Source organism: Delphinapterus leucas, chromosome 2 (assembly GCF_059928025.1).
Source record: "Delphinapterus leucas isolate spDelLeu-1000000601 "Yukka" chromosome 2, BTC_Dleu_Yukka2, whole genome shotgun sequence".
In the NCBI taxonomy this organism is placed as follows: domain Eukaryota; kingdom Metazoa; phylum Chordata; class Mammalia; order Artiodactyla; family Monodontidae; genus Delphinapterus; species Delphinapterus leucas.
In genome coordinates this window covers 159,371,747-159,396,656 of record NC_143130.1, presented here as the reverse complement: position 1 = coordinate 159,396,656, position 24,910 = coordinate 159,371,747, and the positions used below count along the sequence as shown (strand labels likewise).

Below are 24,910 nucleotides of genomic sequence, written 5' to 3'. Positions count from 1 at the left end.
TTTTGCATTTTACATTAAATCTGTGATCTATTTTGAATTAATTTTTGTGAAAGGTTTAAGATCTGTGTCTAGATTCATTTTTTTGCATGTAGGTCTTCAGTTCTAGCACCATTTGTTGAAAAACTATCTTTTCTCCATTGTATTGCCTTTGCTCCTTTGGCAAAGATCAGTTGACTGTTTTTATGTGAGCCTACTTCTGGACTCTCTATTCTGTCCCTTGTATCTACCTGACCATTTTTTTTCTTTTTTGCCAGTACCACACTGTTTTGTTGGATAGTGTCAGTCCTCTAATTCTTTTCTTCTCCTTCAATACTGCACTGGCTATTCTGGATTCTTTGCCATTCCATGTAACTTTAGAATCAGGTTGTCATACAAAAAATAACTTGCTGGGATTTTGATTGCGCTTGCTTTGCTTCTATTGATGAAGTTGGGAAGAACTGACATTTTGACAGTATTGAATCTTTCTGTCCATGAACATGGAATGTCTCTCCATTTATTTTGTTAATCTTTGATTTCTTTCATCACAGTTTGGTAGTTTTCATCATATATATTTTGTTAGATTTATACCTAAGTATTTAATTTTTTGTGGATGCTAATGTAAATGGTATTGTCTTCAATTTCAAATTTCACTTGTTTTTTGCTGATATTAGCATCCAATTTTAATGTCTTCTCTTCTTGATTTTTAAACCCATTTCTGTTGTCAGACCTGCTTATCTCATGAGTCTTTCTTTTAGAAAGAGACAGCAAGGCAGTAGTGGAATTTTTTTCAGATTCGTACACACACACACACATTTTTTTCCCAATATATGCATACAATTAAGATTCTATATTTTTGTTACTTGGAGATTGGTGACGAAATTTAATCACATTGTAGAAGTGGTTATGAACAATATGACTGGCTTTTTCTTATGTTGATTAGGAAGACTTTGTGTTTGAAAACTGTTAGAATGCTTTTTCAGTGGAGGTATTGATTTAGGCTGTGGAATTTAATTACTCTGGATGTATTTCTTTTCGAAAGTTTGTGTTTAACAGAAATGGTGATACTGAAATTTTATAATGGTTTCTGGTAGACTATTTCAGACTATTTAAATATTAACGCTTCTTAGATGCCTAAATTACTGTAGAAACTCTTGTAAGCATCTGATGTTACAAATTCCCCAGATTCCCTACACATAACTCAATATGTTGCCTAAGTTAGAATTTCCACATTGCCAGAAAATCTTCACTGGATGGCAAATTTTGACATACCTATCCTAATATATTTGCATGCCATTAAGTTCGCTTAAGTTTCATTTGATGTTGTAATTTAATCATATTTTAACATCAAATACTTTAAAATTTATTTTTAACAGTAAAATATAAGGTATTAGATTATTCATCAAAATTTCATAAAGATGCACATAGGAACTCTCATTTTGTTTGGAAAAAGATCCTGTGGTACATTTGCTATATGTTTTGTTGTCTCATAAAATCTAGTTATTTTTGGTGTCTTTGAGGACTAGAAGAATCTCTTTTTTTTAACTACTTCCCAGGTTAAAAAAAAAACCCTTTAAGTTCTCTTGTCATTGTGACAGTGGACTTCTTCACCTTCTTTTAACAATTCTAGAGTTTTCATCTTTATAGAATACTTGTATTATTTTTAAAAATTCTACATAAGAAATTACACTCATCACGCTCTGCTTGCTGTTTGTTCCTCTACCAACTGCAAAATGACTTCCACTTCTACTTCTAAAATTGACTTTGCTTAGTTTACTAGTGGTCTTCTCTGTCAAATTCAAAGGAATCTTTCCATTACTTGCCTTACTTGACTCCTGTTTGTTTCCTCTTAGAACTCTTCCACTGACTTCATTGTTCCTACTCTTTCCTGGTTCTTCTGTCTTAATTGCTTTCAGTCTTTGTATTTGAATCTTTTCCTTTTGTTTACAGTTTGCCTTTTAAATGCCTCTGTTGTCTAGAATCCTATTTATGGTTTTTCTCACTTAGTACCTCTCCCTAGGGGTTGTTATTTAATCTTATGCCTTAGCTATCACCTACAAACGATGATCCCTAAATCTAGCTCATCTCACTCTCCTAACCTTCAACCCTCCAGATGGAGTTGTTCATTGGGCATCAATATATGCCCTTCCAGAATGCTCAGTCAGCCGATTTACAACTGAATTCATCCTTTCCTCAAAACCTGTTTTTATTTCCTATCTTAATTGATCGTATCATTCTTTATCCAGATAAGCCTAAAATACAAAGAACATCCAAACTTATTCCTTCTCACCTCCATCTAATTAGTCTCTACTGTCCTGTCTATTTGTAGATCCTGATATCTCTTGAAGTTGCTTCTTTCTTATCCCCCCTAGCCCAGTTTAGGCATGCTTCATCTCATCTCTGTTACCCTCTTAACTTGTCTTACTCTGTTGAATAGCTTGTCTGTGATCTGTCTTCTGTACTGCTACTAAAGGGACCCTTCTAAGACACAAACCTTTCATGTTATTCTCTTGATTAAAACCTCTCATTATAATTTATTGAGTTCTTACAGGGCATTATGCTACTCATTTTACACTGTCTCCTTTAGTTCTTAAAACTATTCTATGAGGGGGGAGTATTCTTACTTCCATTTTAATGACTTAAAAAAAAGACTAAAGAACAAAGAAATTGAGTGCCTTGCTTAAAGTTACATTTGTTGGAAGTAGCAGACCAAGTCTTTTTTCTACCCAGACTTGAACTCTTAACTGCTATCCTGTACTGACCCATCATTGTTTGTGGCAAGAGTTCTTTAAAATGGAGCATATAACCCACTGGGTGTGGGAGGAGTGTTTGTAACACTATATTTTATACTTTATGTTTTAAGTATTTTAATTTTGATAAATGTTTCATTATATATGTATATATGTGTGTATATCTATATATTTATATATATCCACACTCATGTTTTATATCTATATTATGAAACATATCAAAGTATTATGTCATCACACCAAATACATATGTGTTTTATAAATATACATATATGTATGTGTTTATACACATATTCATGTGTATTATCTCCATAATTTGTATAATATATTCATACTAATGTTAATTTGTATACGTATGTATACACTAATGTTATATATATCATGAAACATGTCTATGTCTATATGTAGATAGGTACTATAGAGAGATATATGCACACACATATGCATATATAAATTTATAAAATAAAAAATGTATTTATAAGATGAATGAATGTGTATATTTGTCAAATACATTTACACATAAAAAATATGCATATTTTCATGTTGAAGTCCTAGCAGGGGTGGGCAGAGTATGGCCCATGGGCCAAATCCAGACCTCCCCCTGTTTTTGTAAAGAAACTTCATTGGACTAAAGCTCCTCCCATTCATTTATGCATTGTCCAGGTCACTTTTGCAATTTAATATCAGAGATAAGTAGTTGTGACAGAGACCATATAGCTGAAATATTTACTATCTGACCCTTTACAGAAAATGTTTGTTAACTCCTGGTCTGTAGGCTAATTTCTAAGCTCCCTGGCAATGCATAGCTCCCTGCTGACTCTCCTGTTTCCCTCCCTCATATGTATTAGCTATGTAGAACTCCTGTGTGTGCAGTTACCTGAATATGAAATCCAATATTGTTCCTCTATGCTTTATGCTGTTTCCTTTCCCTGAAATATCACCCCAACTTCATCTCCTTTGCTTGGTGAAATTTTGTATCTATTTTTTAGAACTACCATAGTAACCAGTTCTTCCTACCTCAGTTTCTCATTAAGATAGAGTTAATCATTCTATCCTTTGGACTATTTTTGTATAATAACCATGTATTATCCAGAAATTATACAGATATAGAGAACTGTTTGTCTAGTATCTATAAGTGCTCTTATCACACTATTAAAATACCTATGTATCTTTCATCCAAAATGTACAATTTTGACATTTTAATATTTCTAAAGTTAGCATGTGTCTTACACATGATCTATAAATTGGATTTGCTAGTGTTTCCTTCCTTCTTTCCTATTCTGGAAAGGAAGCTACTAGAAAAAGAGTAGTTTTAAATTGATGATATATGTTCCAATTTTTGACATCTTAAATTCATGGAAGTACTTTATTTTTATGTTTTCTTTCTATTCTTGGAGTGCAAGCTCATTGAGAAAAGGATTTTTGTGTTATTTATCTTTGAAAAAGATGGTGTTAACAGTGTCCTGTTCATCATATACCAAGTATTTCATGTTGAACTAAAAATAAATACTAAGCCAATTTATATTGTTCAGTGATACAATTGTAGGTAGTAGTCTCCAGAATTAATAGATTAGAGGTCATAACACAATCAAAATTTAGCAGCATCATTTGTTTACGTTGCAAGAAAAGTGTTTTGTTGTGTGAACTTCAGTAACTTCAGTTAGGTGGAGAAGCTTAGTTGAAAATTCTTTCAGTATTTTTGTTTTAGAGTTTGGGGGTAATATAGGAATGTAAGGCAAATTAAAGAAAAAATGCATAGAATTTTCTTGAAATAACTTGTACTAGAAATCAGATAACACTTTAAGTTTAGTATCAAAATGTGATAGTATTGGATGACACAGCAATGTGTATATTTTAGAAAACTGTGTGAGACTTGAAACAATAGAATGACAAATTCTGAGAAGTCTGTTGGGTGACAGTGACAGTTAATAAGTGGATTGTATTAGGTAGAATATTAAAACATACCATTCGAAAGTACATTATCCTGTGAGTAACGAACAACCATCAAGCTTTACATTTTCTCTTTTAAGGGGTTGAGCGGGAAAAAGAGGATCTGGAGAAGCAGATGTCAGATTGGAGAGTGCAGCTGAACTTCAGTGCAATGGCATCTGAGTTAGAGGAAGTGAAGCGGTGCTTGGAGCGAAAAGACAAGGAGAGAGTACATTTGGCAGCACAAGTAGAGGTGACTTTGCTGTTTTTAAGCTGTATTCAAAGTACTTCAGTTCTGTTTCATAGAATTGCTTAATGAAATTTTAATATAAAGATTGTGATGTTTTATGAACTCTAGTTTGGATATAGATAAGGTAAAGTTATATAGATGACCACTTTAATTACATACAAAAATTTCTATGAATTCATTTCTCTTCATTGGGACCTCAAAGTCAGGATACCTATCAAACTTGAAAATATTCTTGTTCCAGTAGCAATTGAGCCCATCCCTCAGACAGAGGGTCCTTTTTTCTTTGAAGGAACAGTTATTTAGGGGATGAAACTGGCAGAAGGCACAGCAAAAAGTTATTACTGATATTTTTTCTTTGGAAACATAAAGGGTTTCAAATCTCCAGCTGTTTTCCATGAGGTAGAGTTGTGATGCCTCCATCAATTTAGAGTTGTGTAGTAGTCATGAATGATGTGGTAACCATGAGTGAAGTGTAACTAGGCAGCTACCATTTCCAGGTTGCCTTTTATCTAGCACAGATGGCGTAAGTATCAGAAAATATTAAAAACCAAAGGAGAGAACTTCATAAAAAGAAAATGGCTTAATTCCTATTTTAATTATGCAAATTAGATCAAACATGGAGGACACATTTGGAAATAGATATGTATCAGTCTTACTCTGTTCTTATTAGTGAAGTTGTGTTCTAATTGTAATAAGTTGCCACGTTTGAAGAATTTCCTAAATAATAATGAAAGGTAGAAAATTGGTGTTAAAAGCATATAACTTTATATAATCCAAAGGAAATATTTAATGTTACTGCAGTCTGTGTTTCTCTTTCATCTTGTCTGTGCATCAATAGAAAATGTATTTTAATTAATCAATTAATTAATTAGCTTTAAGCTGATAGTTAAGTTTAAACACAGTCTAAAATCTCTACATTTTTTATTCCGCCCCACCATGTTTTATGTTTTTGATGTCAAATTTTACATCTTTTTGTGTATCCTTAACTGTTTATTGTAGTTACAGTTGATTTTCTGACTTTTAACCTTCCACTAGCTTTTTAAGTGGTTGATTCACTGCCTTTACTATATATTTTCCTTTACCAGTAAGGTTTTTTCCTTTCATATATTTTCCTACCTTTATAGGGCCTTTCCATTTTCCCCTAAAGAAGTTCCTTTAACATCTCTTGGAAGGCTGGTTTAGTGGTGTTAACCTCTTCTTAGTTTTTGCTTGTCTGGGAAACTCTTTCTCTCTCCTTCAATTCTGAATAACTTTGCCACATGAGTATCCTTGGTTGTAGGTGTTTTTCCTCTCATCACTTTAAATAAAATATATCATGCCACTCCCTTCTGGCCTGCAATGTTTCTGCCGAGAAAACAGGTGATAGCTTTATGGGGCTTCCCTTGTATGTGACTTGATTTTTTTTTTTTTTCTGCCTTTAAAACTCTCTCTTTAACTTTTACTGTTTTAATTATGGTATGTCTTGGTGTGGATCTCTTTGGGTTCATCTTGTTTGGGATTTTCTTTGCTTCCTGGACCTGGATGTCTGTTTCTTCCGGCAGGTTACATTTTCAGCCGTTATGTCATCAAATACATTTTCTACCCCTTTCTTTCTCCTCTCCTTCTGGCACCTCTATAATGTGAATGTTACTATGCTTGATGTTATCTTAGAGGTCTCTTAAGCTCTCCTCATTTGTAAACATTCTCTTTTCTTTTTCCTGTTCTGACTTAGTGATTTCAGCTATTCTGTTTTCCAGGTTGCTTATGTATCCTTCTGCATCACCTCATCTGCAGTTGATCACCTCTAGTGTATTTTTCATTTCAGTTATTGTATTCTTCACCTCTGATTCCTTCTCTTTTATATTTTCTAATTCTTTTTCGAAGTTCTAATTGTGTTCTTCCGTTCTTCTCCCAAGTTCAGTGAGCATTTTTACGATCATTGCTTTAAGCTCTGTATCAGGTAAATTACTTACCTTCATTTCATTAAAGTTTTGTGGTTTTCTTTTTCCTGGGGTTTTATTTTGTTCTTTTGTTTGGAACAGAGTCCTCAGTCTTATCATTTTGCTTGACTTTCTGTGTTTGTCTCCATGAATTAAGAGAAACAGTTACCTCTCCATGTCTTGAAGATGTGTCCTTGTGTAGGAGTGTCTTTATACAGACTATGTATGTCCAGTGGCTTTTATGGAAGGTCTGGAGCCGAAGTGATCCTGGGCTTCTCCTGGGGTGTACTGGGGGCTGCTCCTTGGTGGTAGGGGTGCTGGAGCTGGAGCCGTGTGGTCTGGGGCTTCGCCCAAGGCCCATAGAGGGCCACCACCTTGGCAAGGGAGCTGGAGCCAGAGGGGCTAGAGTTGGAGCCCAGCATGAACCAAGGCTTCTCCAGGGGTGTGCCAGGGATTGCCGCCTTGGTGGGGGACTGGAGAGGGAGGCTTGTGTGGGCTGGGGGGGTCTGATGAGGCAGTCTTGGCAGGACAGCTAGGGTGTCAGGCACTTGTCACTCTGCTGCCTCTGTTCTGGGACTTGGAGTAAGTTTGTGTTGCCAGTCTTTAAGAGCAAAGTCTCAGTTTTCTACAGCCCTCTAGCTCTCCTGGCTGTAAGCCCTGCTGGTTTTCAAAACCAGTTAAGGGGGCTTGTCTTCCAGGTGCCAGTCTGCAGGGCTGGGGTACCCGAAGTTGGGACTGAACCCCTTGCTCCTTAGGGAGGACGTCTCCTTTCTCTTTTGGGTCACCTGCTGGGGGTTGACCTTCTGGGTTCTGACTAAATTACTTCTCTTCCCCTTGTACCTATCTTGGTGTGGTTTTCTTTCTTTATATCCTTAATTGTGGAAGAGCAACTCTGCTAGTCTTCAGGTCATTCTCAGAGATAGTTGTTCTATAAGTAGTTGTAGTTTTCGTGTGTCCTTGGGAGGAGGTGAGCTGAAGGTCTTCCTACTCTGCCATCTTGATCTTGCCTTCCTCTCTACATGTTTAATAAATTCTTACTAGAAATATTCTCAGAGCAGTTGTAATTGTAGGACTTTTAAAGGTTTTTTATGAGAATTATTTAGCCTTTTATTCTGCTGACAAATGTGGTAAAATATATGATTATTTTGTCAAAGTTAAATATTAAAAAAAAAAAACTATGCTAATGATGCCAGAGGTAGAAAAATCTCTTTGCTGAGTTGTTTAAAACCACATGTTGGTCTGTGCTCCCTCCCTCCTTCCTCTTCTCCCTTCCTTCCCATTGTTTCTTTTTATTTACCATTTATGGAATAAATTGAAAAAACCTCAAGTATGTAGACATTTAAAAATTATTTATAATGTAATAATGCTCTCATTGAAAGAGGCTGGCTTTCCCTAAAGTCCTAAATTAATAGTTCTTTTACATTTTCACATATGTTACCAGAAGAGTTGGAATTCTCTTGGGTTAGTTGGGGTAAGGTTGTATAGATTTGGATATGAAACACAATTGGAGAGAAAGATTGAACATCTACTCACATATGAAATAGTTAATGACCACCTATTACATGCCAGGCACTGTTCTAGTTACTGGTGACATGGCAATGAACAAAAACCCCTCAGATTTCCCTGTTCTATGAAGATGATAATCTAAAATTGACATAGAATGTTCTTTGAGTTTGTTGCAAGTATAATTGAAATTCCTTTTGGGGGATGAAATATTTTTTTCCTAATTTCCATTGAAAAGCATATCACAAAAAGACATTGTTCATCCTGGAAGAAATTACCATTTATCAGTTTTCCCTGATTTTTCTTATTTTTAACAGTAAAATAATTAATTAAATTTATATCAGTTGTTTTAGATTTAGTGACACTTCTGATTATGGCTTGTTTATTTTTTATACTTGCGGAGGCCCTCTGAATATCTATTCCTAAGCTATTCTCAAAGTGACATCTAGTATAGACTTTGTGAGAGATATATATAGGTCATGGATCGCTCAATTTAATCTCTAACAGTGGAAAATTTATTGAAATTTAATTGAAAAACATTTAGCCTCTGCTTTACTTTTGGTGGTATGGAGTATTGCCTTATACATTCCATAAAAAGTGGAAATTAATCTCCTTTAGTTGCTTTTTTAGAAATCAAATGTAAGTAAGAAAAGATGCATAAATTGAGATTATTGATCAGGCCCAAGAACATTTGAATAGTAACATTTCTTGTGGTTTGTTTGATCATTAATGTCTTTCTCTTTAACCTTGACCTAACACCTCTCCTGCAGAACCTTATACAGTCTTGTAGACTCATTTTTTCTTTATCTTCCATCCTCATTTCCATCTTTTGTTGTTCTAGTTGTTCAGTGTTTCCATAGTGTCCTCTTTTTGTGGAAATTCTAAAACTTTTCCTCCCTGAAGCCTTCTTGGATTGTATCCACTGCAAGTGATAATCCTTCTTTCTGAACCATCCTTTTGCCTATGTCACTGAGGATCTTATGGCACCCATCTCACACTGTCTTAAAGTAATCTGGGTATGTTTCTTTAAAATTTCAAAGCAGGTTGAAATAAAGGAGAAATGGGGCTGCAGAAGAAAGCGGTCCTGTCACCAAGACAAATCTGACCTTGATGTTCCTACCTGGTAAAGATACCATTTTTCAATGTCTTGTCCTCTGGACAAGACATCTGGAAACTTGAGTTTTCTGTGTCCTAGAATTAATGTGACCCAGGATGCTGGTTCATATTAATAGTGACACTTGCAAGAGAACAGTATATAAAAGAGTGCCAGTTCATTGATGTACCCTGTGGGAATCCTACGTGGATATTTATACACTATTCTCTTGTGCAGGGCACCAGTCTCCCAATTTCCTGTACGTACATTTTAGAAAGCTGAATTAGTAACCAAAAAGTTGTTGGTGAACACAGAATCAGAGAGTAATGTCTAAAGGACTGTTTGTTCATGGCTATGGTAAGGCTCCCCCACCCTCTGCCTCTCTGTAACAGCATTCTTGTACCCAGAGATCCTGTTTACTTTAGCAGATTCTGTCTTTATTCCTGGAGTATGTTGAACTGATTTTCTATCAATCTCCTGTGCTTCCACTCTGATGCTTAACCTTCTGTTTACAGTTTCTTTTGATATGTTGCTGTGCACAGAGTTTGCTCTGGGCCATTTACCAGCATGCATTGATGTTATAATTCAAACTTGTGGCATTCTGGGAGCCACTTATGAATTAAAGACTTAGACCCTTTTCAAATCATAAATGAGTATGGGGTAAGAACCAGGTCTTATCTCAATATCCTTTTACGCAACCCCTGCAAACAATGTCTCACCCATTTTAGGCACTCAGTTAATATTTGTTGACTGAAATAATATATTGTAGAAAAATTTTACGGTTAATTTTCAAAGCTAACATTTGTTGTCCGGTCATTCCTTAAAAGCACATTAATTTCTGGAAGAGTTGTCAGTATTCAAGGGGGGACCTTTGCTCTTTCTCACTAGTTGCATTAGTTTTTGTTGATCCAGAATATATATTTTAAGCAGTTGTTCTACACTGGGGAAAAAACAATGAAAATAGCTTGTGAAAAACCCAAATGAAAGCTACATTTGAGTTTGCATAATTTACTTTTCAAATTCTATCTAAGACCTTAAATCTGTATGTGCCTAAAAAATACTAAGTGCGGTTTTTCTCTCTTCTAAACTTGAGTTGAACCTCATTAACCTTGATAGGCTATTTGTATTCATAAGAATTCCAAGCATCCTTGATCAATGATTCCTCCTGATTTGATCTCAGCCTCCATGTTCCATCAACTTACTCTTCTTGGGGGAAAAAAAAAAATTTGACTTTTAAATTCAATGAAGAACTTCAAAGAAAAAGCAAGGTGCTGTACATAATGTAGAGTAAGTTTTGAAAGTGATAATTGAGTGACAACTGACATGATTGTTCATTAAGAGAAACTTGGGACTGTAATGCCAGCATTTCCTTTTAAGAAGAGAGAAGATTGTGGAAAATAAATGATAATCAATAATAACGTTTTTATGATTAGTACATTAGAAACAGAAGGAAGATTGTTCCTTTCATGCATGCTTTTAGGATAAACTGTTTTGATTTTTGCATTTTTTTATATAAAGCTGGCCACTTTCCTATGCAGTAATGCCCACTTCAATACTACTTTTAAACCCTTCTTAGAGACCTGCGGTCTTAGACATCTTAATAACCTTGTCTGTAATTTCCTATTGTACTTCTTTTTTTAAAATCTTAATAATTTCTTCCTTATCCAAGGGCATGTTATAAAATAAGGTATTACCTGAGCAATAAGTAATATTTAATATACAGGTTAGATTATAAAGAAAAATATTGGTAGCAAAACTTTACAGAGAAAGGCTCAAATTGTGGAACCTAGTAGAGATCAAGTCTGCCACTATTATTAACCAAATTAACTCTCACATTAGGACAATTGCTAAGACCGTAGATGCACTGTACTCCAAGTTCTTAAAAAATGATTATTGGCACAGATGCTGTACAAGTAAAAACTCTAAAACTAAACAAACCTTTACACTTCCTGAAAGATTTAGCTTAATTCCAAGGTCTTTCATCTATATGGAAAAAATAGGAATTTTAGGAGTTGTGAAGAAAGGCCGTTTTTCTGTTTTCTGTAACTGAGTTGCAACGAATATTTCCATAAAGCCAGAAAGTAGAAGTGGAATGAGCATTTTAATTTTGCTTTTAAACTATCACTAATATTTATTATAACTTATCATTTGAATGTGGTGAATAAAGAAATAATTTAGGAATAAAAATGTCCATTTTCAAGTTCTTTGTTTTCTGAAATCATGATGTTTTCTGCATCGTTTTTTACATATAAATTGAATACGTAGGCCTTTGATTCTTTGTGTGTATATGATGTGTGTGTGCTTGTTCGTTCGTGTGTGTGCATGCATGCTTGAGGTGGTGGTGAGAGAGGGAGAAACTTACATTCCTCACAAAATAATGACGTATCAAAAACATATATTAGCTATAGGTTTAATATTTAAAGCAATTATAAAGATAAAATATAGCCTTGGGAATAATGATTGAAGGACTTGCTTTAGAAAAATGGGTGATATGAAACAAATGAGGTAGTGTTCTTGCCTCAGTAATTGATGGTTATTCATTTCTTGACTACCACAAATGCCATTAAAAGGGGGATAAGAAGACTTTATAATAATACAGTTTTAACTGTTCTTGCATTATACCTGTAGTCCTAATCGTTACCTTATCATTAGAGTGATTTTAATTTGATAGCATATCATTTTAAGTGGAAAACTAAATTGTTTTTTAGGTGTTTGTTTTCAGGCAACTTTCTACAAGTGGAAATGAGATTGTACTGAGCCTTAAACCACAAAAAAGTCAGCATGTTCGTTATACTCTTGGAAATGTTCAAATAGTATGAATTATCTTTGTAAGAAAATTAAATTATTCATATGCACTGAGAAAACATTCTTTTAGTTTTTAATAAGTATCTATGGCTAACATAAAGGTTAATGTTAGCAAGTTTTTTCAAATCTATTACATGCATTTAGTCTCTAGTACTTCACTGGGTGAAGTATGTGTTTATATTATGCAATCTTTTATTTTGGGGGAACCTGTAATGATAAAATGTTAGACTGTTTGCTTTTCCTTAAAGAAGATTATAAATTAGGCAAACTTTTGGCAATTCTGATGAAAGAACAGTACCTCCTACTAAGAAAAACTAGAAAAGCTGGGGAAGACATATATTTAAAAAAATCTGTTTGAAGTTATCAGAGAGTTATCTGGGGACAAGGACAAGAGGGATCAAGTATTCTGTTAAGGAGTGGAGTGCAAAGTGATGGGCCTGACACTTAGCATCATTTTCCCTTGTAATGGGTTCTGAATCGCAAATTGAGCAGAGTTTACAACAGAGCTTAGGCCCATTGAAGAGGAAGAGCCCGGTGAACATCTTGCAGTTTCAGTTGGGATACCCAAAGGGCTAAACTTCAGGAGTCTGGGTGAACTGAAAATACACTAACAGTCACAAAGACCGTAACATAGCTTTGAATCTGCTTTGATTTTATCTGTCCTTATCCTTACTGCCCATTTACACAAAAGTACAGTTGACTCTTGAACAACATGAGTTTGAATTGCATGGGTCCACTTATATGCAGATATTTCTAAATAGTAAATATTTCAGTACTACATGATCTGTGGTTGGTTGAATCCATGGACGTGGAGGAACCATGGATACGGAGGGCCAACTATAAATTATACTTGAATTAAACCCCTGTGTTGTTCAAGGGTCAACTGTAAATCTTTTGGGGAAGAAGGTATGATCATCCTGAGCCCTGATATTGTTTCTATAATTTGTCATACAATGTCTAGCCTTTAATCAAAACTTAGCAGGCAGATCAGGAAACAAAACCACACTACTTTTTAGCAAGAGAAAAAAAAGCAAGAAATAGAAACCAGCAGATAGACTATTCAGATATAGGTGTTAACAGAACTCAACTTTAAACGATGGTTATTAATATGTTAAGCAATTAGGTTATAAGATATTTAATCCTAGCAGAGAATAGGACATTATGAAAAGAATCACTAGAAATCTGAGAATTGAAATATATAATAACTAAATTAAGAGCTGGATAGGTAGGTAGAGTTTAACGGAAGATTGGATACATTTTTTTTTCTTAATTCTCTAAAGAATTTTATTTTTTTTCTTAATTCTCTAAAGAATTTTATGAGGCGTCCATCCACATATATGCTTAGGATGTATAATGTATAATATAGTATGTGGTTTGGTTTCTGGTTTTGTGTTCTGTTTTTTCTATTTTCTAATTGGCAATGAGAGAAACAACTTATGCAGTCGTTTCATTCAATAAATTTTGATTAAGGGCCTGTTAGGTCTGGTGCTAGGATCTGGGTGTACACAAATGAAATCAACATTGCCCTCAATAAAGGCACAATCACTGAACTTGCATTTAGCACTGAAGTGTCAATTCGCTAGAAAAACCAGGCCTCTTCAGTGTGGGCGGGCAGAATCACTGTGAGGCTTAAAATGGAGAACCAGGGGTATGGGCTTGGGGCCTTGAACCTTTGGAAGTGGGCATGAGGCTCCTCCATCCCTACTGCACCAAGATGGCTCCTACCCTCCAAGGACAGAACAATATATATATTATATTGTTTATATATTATTATTATATATTATATATATTATATATATATAAAGGCAAAGAGTCATCAGAAGACAAAACAGCAGAAATATCTTCAAATAGAAATTGGTATTTGGTGATTGAAAATCTGAAACAATGGTTTCATAGTTTTACAGGTTTAGTGATTTCATTATTATGTCACACTCTTCATTTATATTTGTAGCCTTGGGTATGTGCACAGCCTCCATGACCACCAGGGATGATTATTGTTTTAGCCGGACTCTCTTTGATTGTCTATTTCCCTGCTCCTCCCATTCAGCTCTGGCTAGGCTGACTTTGTTATTATCTCACTTAGCTTTTAGCCTCTCCACTAACTGCTAGCTGATTTTTTGACAGTGCCCTTTGGTATAAATTGCTCCACAATCTGATTCAGTTAAGGTTGGGCCTCTATGCAAGGCTAGGGTGTTGCCAGTCTTTGGGGCATTCTCTGATCCCAGGAGAGCTCTCCTTAGCTATCCTTTATTTGATTCTCTCTATTAAACTTCTATCTGATCTGCTGTTTCACTTGTTCCTACTAGTGATATGGAAACCACCAGCCTCTTAACTGCTCACACCCAAGATCGCCACTGTTTTTGACATCATCCTTAGAAATGAATTTTCTTATGCTCTGTTACAAATAACAGCAGAGCTGTTGAGCTTTCTGTTCATATGACCTCTCTCCTTCTCAGCAGAACCTCTGCATCCCTGCATTGGAGCTGAATTCAGGGACTATAATTTGTTTCCCTCTGGAGTGATACTCCAGCTCTTCAGGTGTGGTGTTGGGTAGGAATGGTAGTCTCTGATCTTCACAGTTTGCCCCTTCTGTTATGGATCCTTCACTGTATTGAGTGAACTTGGGCGGGGGCAATCTAGATGTACTATGCCTTTTGCCCTACAAGCGGGGGTTGGTTGGGGGAAAGGAGACTTGTCCTTTGGCTGTGCCTTCTTGGGATAGAGCTTCTGCAATTCTGATCTGGGGGCCTGCCCCTCTATGGGTGAATTTGTAGCCCTAGACTGGGAGCTGGGCATAGGGGAAGCCCTGTCTTCTTGGGCTATACTTGCCTGGAGTGTTGCTTCGTTCACACTGAGCTAAGGAAGCGTACATTGGAATAGATTGTGGCTGAGATGCCACAGCCTCTCATTATTCTTACCAAGATTTAATAGATTTTCTTAAATAAATGTTTCTTTATTTGCTCTATGCCCTTAGGACAATTTCCAGATGTTTTAAATGGTTTTTATTTTTTAAAATAATTTTTACCAGTTAACTGGTTGTTTTGCTGGGAATAGGGTCTGCTAACCTCCTTACATTGCCATTTGGGAAGTCCTCCTCCTTGGGAGAAATAGTGTACCAATTTGGAAAAAAATATCCACTCTGAGTCACAGAGAGACAAATGATGGAAAATATGGAAACATTTATAACAGATAGGTGGGACATAATGAAAAGTTCTGAAGTTCTAATGTATATATAATTGGAATCTTAAAAGCAGAAGAGAGAGGCAGAAGCAATATTTGAAGAGAAAAGACATCAGCTCCCATAATTAAGAAGCCCTAAGAATCCCAAGCAGGACAGATACAATAAAAATCACAACTAGACATGTCATAGTAAAATTAGTAAAACCAAAGAGAAAGAGAAAACCTCAAATGCAGCTAGAGGGGAAAGAAGATGTTTTACCATAAATGATCAAAATGGAAACTAGAAGAATAGGAAGATGTCTTCAAAGTACTGAAGTAAAATAATTGCCAATCTAGATCCATACCCAGTGAAAATATTCTTCAGAAGTGAAGGTGAAGTAAAGATATTTCTAGACAGCAAGAACTGATGAATTCATTTTTAGTAGAACTGATATGGTCAAGGTAATTTTTTGAAGAGGAAAGAAGAAAAACGTAGCAGGGAATGAAGACCAATACATGGGGTAAAAATTTGGGAAAAGTCTAAATGAATATTGACTTAAAACCAGTTTTAATAATATCTGATTTAAATTATTCAGAAAATTAAAGTTACATCAATAATACTGCTTAATTTGGGAATTGTACATTAAGTTGAAGTGTTTTTAAAGTCCTTGGTTCTAAGATGAAGAAAGTTGTAAAATTACTAATCTAAATGTTAATAAGTCGAGGTTGCATATAGAAATCTCTAGGGTAACCACTAAAAGAAGAGTAATGGATAAATAACTAATACAGGGGAAGAAAATGAAAGCATTCACAGCATCCGGTAAACAAAGGTTTCTTACTAGGACACCAAAAGCATGAATCATAAATGAAAAAATATATAAATTTGATTTTGACAGAGTTAAAAATTTCTGCTTTATGCTTGGTACCATTAGGAAAATGAAAAAAACAAGCTACATTGGGAGGAAATATTTACAGTACATATATCCAAGTTAGGAATTGTGTCATCTTTATATATCATTTGTGTATATTTGGTTTATTCCAGTACCGCCTGGTTGATTTAAATAAAGTTTGTAGAGTAACCAGCATAAGAGAAAAAAACCATTATTACCTCAACAGATAAAGCACTTATGAAAATTCAACATCCATTAATTAGGGAAACTCTTAGTTAAAAGGAAGAGAGGGAAACTTCTTGATACTGCAGAGTACCTACTGAAAACCTATAGCAAACACCATGCTTAACAGTGAATTATTGGTTGTAAATGAGGCAAGCACTTCCCTCTTATTCAGCAACATACTGGGACTCCTGGTCCAGGCAATAATGAAAGGAAAAAGAAAGGTATCTCTTTGGAAAGGAATTAATTATGCTGTCTTTATTTCCAATTGATATTTTAAAAATCCAACAGGCTATATAGATAAATTACTAACATTAAGAAGTGATATATTTCAGTTAAGACACAAAATCAAATGTCAAAATAAAATGAACTTTGACCAGAGCTTTAAAGCTAAACCAAAAACAAACAAAAGAACCCAGTGAATCATTTTCAGTCACATTGCTCCCACAAAACATATTGTCCTAAGTATTTATTTTATTGAGAACAAAAATTTTTTTTCACTCTTAAGTAAAATTTATGCAATTCGTTTTAAACTTAGAAAAGAGAATGTACATGATCAACATTAGAAACAAAGGCTCTAGCTGTAGATATAAAGGATAAGAAAAATTAGGAAAAACATCAGGTGATTGCTCTAGGTTAGCAGGGTCCAGTAGCCCTCCAGCAGTGATAGAGATGTTTTGTATCTGCACTGTCCACACAGGTTAGCCAGATGTACCTATTGAGCACTTGAAATGAGGTCAGTGTGACTGAATTTTTAATTTTACTGAACTTTAAATATCAGTGGAATTAACAGGTGGCAATGTGATTAGATGGTATGAAATTGGCTTAGGAGCCATATCTTGAATTCTCATTGGTATAGAAAACACTGATTTTACTTTGATTGTCTGAATGTGGTCTGGCTGTGTGGGGGGAGGATCATATTCTTTGACTTTATTGAGGGGCTGATTATAGAAGCATTTCTCAAAGCCATCCCCTTCTATGTCTACCGTAGTTAAAAAAGGGATTATTTATATTTTTCCTTTTTTGTGGTAAAGTACACATAACGTAAAACTTAACTTCTTAACCATTTTTCAGTGAACCACTCAGTGGTACTAAATACTTTCAGATTGCTGTGCAGCTATCACATCATCCATCCCCATCCCCACTGAAACTCTACACATATTAAAACAGTAACCCCCCATTCTCCCCTCCCCCCAGCATCTGGCAATTACCACTATACTTTCTGTCTATGATTTTGACTACTCTAAATATCAATACCTCATGTAAGTGGAGTCATATGGTATTTGTCTTTTTGTGATTGGCTATTTCACTTAGCATAATATCCTCATACCCTCAAGGTTCATCCATGTTGTAGCATATTGCAGAATTTCCTCCCTTTTTAAGGTTGAATAATATTCATTGTGTGTGTGTATGTATATATAGCTTATCCATGCATCAGTTGATGAATAGTTGGGTTGCTTCCACATTTTAGTTACTGTAAATAACGCTGCTTTGAACATGGGTATCCAAACATCTCTTCAAGACCTGCTTCCAGTTCTTTGGGGTACATACCCAGAAGAGGAATTGCTGGATCATATGGTAATTCTGTGTTTAATCTTTTGAGGAACCACCATACTGTTTACTAGAGCCGCTGTACCATTTTATTTTCCCATCAACAGTGCACAGACGTCCGATTTCTCCACCAATTGTTTTCTGGTTTCTGGTTTTTTTTTTTTTTAAGTAGTAGCCACCTGAATGGGTGTGAGGTGGTATCTCAAGGGATCATTAGTTTCGTTCAAAACACTATTTACTTTACAAAAAGAAAATAGGCCTCTTTTATCTCATTTAGCTTTCCTTAGCTTCTCTTTTCTCCTCCTGTCTAAAATAGAAAAATTGATTTCTCCCAATTGCACAAGGTTATTGTATCATATAAGATAATGTGTCTGATCTGTTTCAAATAAATCGTAATGCTCTATAATGATGTAGAGCAATAGTATTGTGCTATGTTACACTTAGTTTCTCCTTTTCATGATATGTCATATAATTAGGAATAATATTTCTTTAGTTGAACTACATAATTTATCTTCATCCTCTAAGCTGCCACATCAACACTGGAAAGTCACAGGTGAACATCTTTCTCCGATACCTGCTTTGGGCTGTTGCATTTCATAGCAAGTGTGTAACCACAGGTTGTTCCACCTCCAACAAGGGTTGTCCCAAATACCAATCTGCTTAAAGCAGTTGCTTAGAACAGTTTTATCCTATCTGTATTCAAATTTTCTTTTCCCAGAGTGCCTACTTTAAACATCAGAGTTGCAGAGTTAAATTTATCAGTCTATAGAGTATGAGAAAAATTAAGAAAACGCAAATGTACTTTGAGATATGTGTGCCAGGGTCAGAATTCCCCTAGTGTGTTGCTGGGGCCTTAGATGATAATTATATGTCCCCCTGTGTTTTAAGTTAAACGCTCTGAAGAAATGTGTATTTAAAATGTTCCGTGTAGTGAACATCACTGCTAATGAAGCAGAAGTTAATATTTTATTTCTTCACAAAGAGATGAATGTATTTAATTAATTGAACATTACTTTGTGTACTTTGCTTAAGCTTAGTATCATGTTTCATTAAAAAGTACAAGGAAACTGTAATTGTATGAAGCAGGTATGTTCTCATAGGACTTGTGGAGAAATAATTATTTTTAATCACTGAGAAAGACTGAGGAACCTATTATTTGGAAGTAATATCCTTTGTGTGTCTCTGCTTCATTGGGGGAAAAGAAAATGATAATAGTATATGTGGTCAAAATTAGTATGGTAGAAAAGGCAGAAGGTTAACGTTTTTAAAGGAAGAATATTTGTGACATGGTTACCATAATGGCCCCTGATGTTTTATGTGGCTGATCCCTCACTCATTAAGGGTTTGAAGCAGTTTTTAAAGATTATTAATACGTGTTTTGCTTGAGTTAAAAATAATTGACTCATAGATTTTAACCAATCATGACTTAAAAAAAAAGTTTTAAATAGTATGATCCCAATGAGTGGTGGCCTATTTTAACTGCATGTAGGTATATTTCGGTGCTACCACACTTGTTTTGATTGATTTGAGTTCTTTTATTAAAAGAGACTTGCCTTAGTTCTTCCTACTGTGGAAAATTGATTAGTTGTCCTCTCGGTATCTGTTCATAAAACACCTGAATTATGCTGAAATGAATGAGTTCATCAAGACATGTAAGAATATGTCAAGTTGATTTCCCAGTAGAGGTGATTGGGGCATGGCTTAATTGAGAATCTGAGAATTTCTGGTGAAATCCTATTAAATCTGTTAGTTCTTTTATTTACTCAGTAAAGGCAAAACTTTATAATATCAGTTAGGGTTTAGTATGGGAAATAGAACTGCTTTAGGTATTTTATACAATAGTTGTTTATGATGTTGGCAGATGTGGCCCTGCCTAGGCTTCCAAGAAAGGATGGATAGCACAAAGGGAGAGATTCACTACAGAACAGAATAAATTTTATCTTTTATGACCTTGCTGGCAAGAAGTAAAAAGCCAAATTAGCAAGTATATGGTCCCTGCCTCTCTTCCACATTCTAAATCTCTAAATCTCTCTGCATCGCATCTGATTTGCCCCTGGAGCCTAGCTCTAGGGAGTGCTGAGCATTTGGTTTTGTAGCCTCCATGGAATAGGAGAGTATATTAGGAAGTGGGGCTAGAGGCTGACTACTATTGGGTCATACACAACAGTGCAGTAATCAGGTTTTTCTTTCTGTTGAGAAACATGACCTTGCCTTATCTTTTTCATAGCTTTTGAGCCTAACCTGGTGGTACTCAGCAAACACAGGTTGAATTCATGTTAGACCTAATATCACATTTACAAACACATATCCATGCATTAGTAATGTTATATTCAACCTGTAGTTTCTTTACAGTTTTTTTTTTTAAAGCTTCCTGTCCATTTTAGTTGAAACTAAATCATCTATGAATACAATTAACTGGTCACATGAAAACAAAAATGTTCCAACATGCTGGAAAAGAGTTTAATTTCAATAAAAACAAAAAATATAAAATTTTAATATTTTTTCCTGTTACTTGAGTTAATCATCTTCCTCACTGGGCTCTTTGCATCTCGTTTTGGATATAATGTTACTGTTTTCTTCAGTCAGCATTTTCATCTTGTCCCTGCTTTAAGGAAGACATATTTTGGGCTGGAATTAGTGAACAAATACATTGTTCACATAGTGTTAAAGATGATTAACTGAATTCTATTTCAAATGGTATTCTACTTGAGGCTTGTTATTTATTAGCTTTAATGTCACTGTTTTTTTTCCCTTGTAATGAACTGAGCTTTATGCTTTAAACATCATTTTTGTTTCAGTGTATCACTTTGGTACATTCAAACAGTTACTACTTTTATTCTGTTGGGTTTCTAGGAACTGTATTGTAAAACAGATTATTCTGTTGTGGTTTGTGTGTTTTTAAATGGTAAATATTATAATTAAGAGTTGTGTTTCCAACCAAGGGTTTTTAAACCAAAATATTTTATGCTTAAAATGAAGTTGTCATTGATGCCAAGATGTAAAAATTCTTAATCTCTATAATAATTAAAATTTTAAAATATTCTTTATTTTTGGTAAAATGAGTATAATACAAACACCACATAATTTTACAGTGCGTGTGTTTAGCACACTAAAAAGTGTGTATGTATAGGTACAACTATTGTATTTTTCATTAGTAAATAGAGTCTTTACACATGATTGTATTTCCATTTGGCTTGCCCCTATTTTGGTATTTTTTCTAAACATTGCAGAATCAAATTATTTGAATTCTTACAGAAGGCTTTATTTGTGAATATTTGGGAAAGGTGTCTTATTGATCAGATTTTCTTGTTAATCTTTTTCCTCTTCCCCATACTCCTTTCAATCCCGTTTCCCCTGCCAACACCAATGTTAAGGGCATGTCCATCTTGAAAGAAGGCATCAGAGGGAAACAGGGCAGGAGTGCTAGGCATGCTCTTGCCTTAGTGCTGTTGGTTGTTTGAGTTCTGGGATTGGCTGGCATGAGCATTCATTGTCTCTCTATCTCTGTTTCTGTCTCTCTCTTCCCCATCCTTCCCTCTCTTTCTCACTCTCTGTTTATTACTTTCAGCAGCAACTTTGAATTATCTTCTTTTTGTTCCCTTTGTCACTCCCTAATGTTGTTCGGGGCTCTTTTCTTTGGACAAATAATTATTGTTAGAAAACATTACATAATCAGGTAAAGACGTAGAAGAATAAAACATAAGTATATAATTGGTAGCATAAATGGGGAAGAGGCAAAATTTGAAATAGAGAAGAAAGAATTGCTCATATTTATCGCATTTATTCAAAATAACTTACATGTCTGTTTCCCCAACTAGGCTGTATGGTTCTCCAGAGGAGTAGAACATAGAACCATACTGTCTTATTCAGCTTTGTGTCTTGGCAGCTTGGTTGTTGCTGAATGCAGTAAGTGTTTATTGGACTGAAGGGAAATATATCTGTATTTTCTTTAGGAAGACTGACAAGTGTCAATAGTGTTTTTTTTTTTTTCTTGTCTCTTAAATGCCACTGTTCCTTCTTGTCTGTTGTAAACCAGCTCCATCGAATTTGATTGCTGAAATTGAACTTAGATGAGAGAAGAATTGGTTCTCAAAGTCCTTTCCTGCTTTAAAAGGATGATCTTCAATGATTTTTAATGTTGCTATAATATTTTACTATCCTAGTGTTAGGATAATGTCCTTTGGTGATTAATCTTTTTCAAGCACGTCTGATCATGTTACACCCTTGCTTAAAAACTGTTGAAAGCTTAAACTGGATTTTGGCATCCCCGCAACCTGATTTCTCAACTTATCTTCCAGTCTTCTTTAGCCCTCTTGAGCTATTACTCTTCATGAGCAGCCTCAGATGGCTCGCCCACTCTGCGGCTCTTGCGCATGCTATCATTGGTCATGGATGCTCATCTCCTTTCCATCAGTGACCCAGTCTTTTCTCTTCTTTACACTTTAGTTTGTCCATTGTGTCCTTACTTTGTCTCCTTCTTTATGAGGTCTTGCTGATCAGAATAGTTTCTCTTAAATTTACAAACTTAGATCCTGTTTCTAGTAGTTACCGTTGATATTGCTTCCCTCCTGCTTGGTCATATTTGCCCCAATCAGTATTTCTCTTACAGTACTTTTCTGGGTTTTTTTAACCCAAGTCAACCTTATCCTGTGGTTTTTCTCTCTGTTTCAGAAAAAGTTCTAGAAACTTCTATGCATCAGAGATTGTATAATTCCTATTCAGGATTTCCTTCTGTCTCAGGAAGGAGCATGGCAACTTATTTAATTATTAAGAAGGTTGGCTAGTATCCAAGTCAGTAATATACTGATGTGGGATCAATATTGGTTTGAATATTAGGGACCTGTGGCTGAAAACTATCTCCCTTGTCTTGGATTGATCACTTTATCTTCTGCTGCCTTCCATTTCCTTATCTCTAAAATGTAGGCATTGGATTGCTTCTTTAATTCTAACATTGTTTCTAGTTAGTTATAACGAGCTATCATTGTTGAGTTCCTGAAATGTGCCAGTCACTCTTCCAGCTGTTTTATCTAAGTGATCCCACGTAGGTCATCATTCTTCTGTGGTGTAAATGTTACTGAGCCCATTTTATAAATTCACTTGTTACTTTGGTTCACAGATAGTAAGCAGTTCTTCTAAGGTCATAGACTGGCAGAGTTGGGATTTGAACTCAAGCCATGCTGTTTCCGTGGTATACCACCGTCTCCCTATAGGTGTTACTTTTGAGTCTTTTAAGTCTAGCTGTTTTCTCATTACCATTACAAGTTTCCACATGAAGTACATAATACTGTATATGGAAATGTTTATTTAAAATAAATGCCATTCACTGTACCCTGGCTTATTTGAGGCAGGTTTTCACTTTTATTTTATTTTTTTAATATCTTTACTGGAGTATAATTGCCTTACAATGGTGTGTTAGTTTCTGCTTTATAACAAAGTGAATCAGCTATACATATATCCCCATATCTCTTCCTTCTTGCGTCTCCCTCCCTCCCACCCTCCCTATCCCACTCCTCTAGGTGGTCACAAAGCCCCGAGCTGATCTCCCTGTGCTATGCAGCAGCTTCCCACTAGCTATCTGTTTTACATTTGATAGTGTATATATGTCCATGCCACTCTCTCACTTTGTCCCAGCTTACCCTTCCCCCTCCCCGTATCCTCAAGTCTGTTCTCTAGTAGGTCTGCGTCTTTATTCCCATCCTGCCCCTAGGTTCTTCATGACCTTTTTTTTTTTTTTTTTGGATTCCATATATATATGTTAGCGTATCGTATTTGTTTTTCTCTTTCTGACTTCACTCTGTATGACAGACTCTAGGTCCATCCACCTCACTACAGATAACTAAATTTTGTTTCTTTTTATGGCTGAATAATATTCCATTGTATATATGTGCCACATCTTCTTTCAGGTTTTTACTTTTAAATGTTCACTAAGGTGCCTAATCTTTTGTGTGTGTTGACTGTCAATTAAGAGTAGAGGAGAAATTGTATTTTGTTGTATTTTAGTTACATTGTTGAACAAATAATCACTGTTGCCACTTACACCATAGTCTACTTTTTCTCCCTTAATTAATTCCTCATGGAAAATGTTTTAAATGTAGGCTTAGCAATTCTTCTTCATGAATATGAGAAATGGGAAGAAGGTGGGTGGAAAGATTTTTGTATGCTAGACAGAGCTGATTTCTTTATTCTGTATACTTGCTCCATTATTCTCCTACCTTATCCAATTTTTCCACTTTTGTAATTTCAACTTGATAAATATCCCTTGTAATCAAAATATGTAAAATTATGATCTTAGATGTGTGATCCGTTAATGCTAGAATTTATGGTGGGTCCTATCTACATTATTATTTTAATAGAATATCTCTCTTTTTTTTTTTCCTATTTGTGTTTTAATGCCTTATTCATATGAGTAGTCCGTCTATAATTTTCTTAGAATTTGAGTACAACCACTGCAGCTATTAAAGAGGGAGCCAATGGCAGCCAAAGCCAACCAATTTTAAAGGGAGAGGGTTCTTTTCTATCAACTTCTAAATGCATTGTTTTACAGGTATTATTTATAGTTAATTGTTTTTTAATTAAGAACTTATTTAGGGCGTTATTATCTTTTTTCCTTTCTGTTCTTTGGCCATTTTACTACTGGGAAGAGAAGAGTTAACTTAATAGGCCTGAGACAGATTTCCTCAGGAGGGCCTGCTTGCAAGGTAGGCCCTTGTCTGACATCTAGGAACTTGAGTGATAATCATTTCTCTACACTGATATGAAACCTTTCGTAAATGATAAGAGTAGCTCACTGTGACTGGACCTTTTGTACAAACAAAATGTGGTTTATGCTGAACACCTGCTTTCCTTCTGGGAGTCTGGAATTT

General features: G+C 35.1%; 1 protein-coding gene across 8 annotated transcripts in view; it reads left to right on the top strand.

Annotated features, from left to right (window-relative positions):
• The window catches only part of CEP128 (centrosomal protein 128), a 455,276-nt gene that overhangs the window by 105,128 nt on the left and 325,238 nt on the right, over nucleotides 1-24,910 (top strand). For all 8 annotated transcript variants that reach the window (XM_089908039.1, XM_089908032.1, XM_089908034.1 and 5 more), the window contains one exon: nucleotides 4,757-4,908. In XM_089908039.1, coding sequence (XP_089764165.1) covers nucleotides 4,757-4,908 — 152 coding nt within the window. The remainder of the gene's footprint in view (nucleotides 1-4,756; nucleotides 4,909-24,910) is intronic.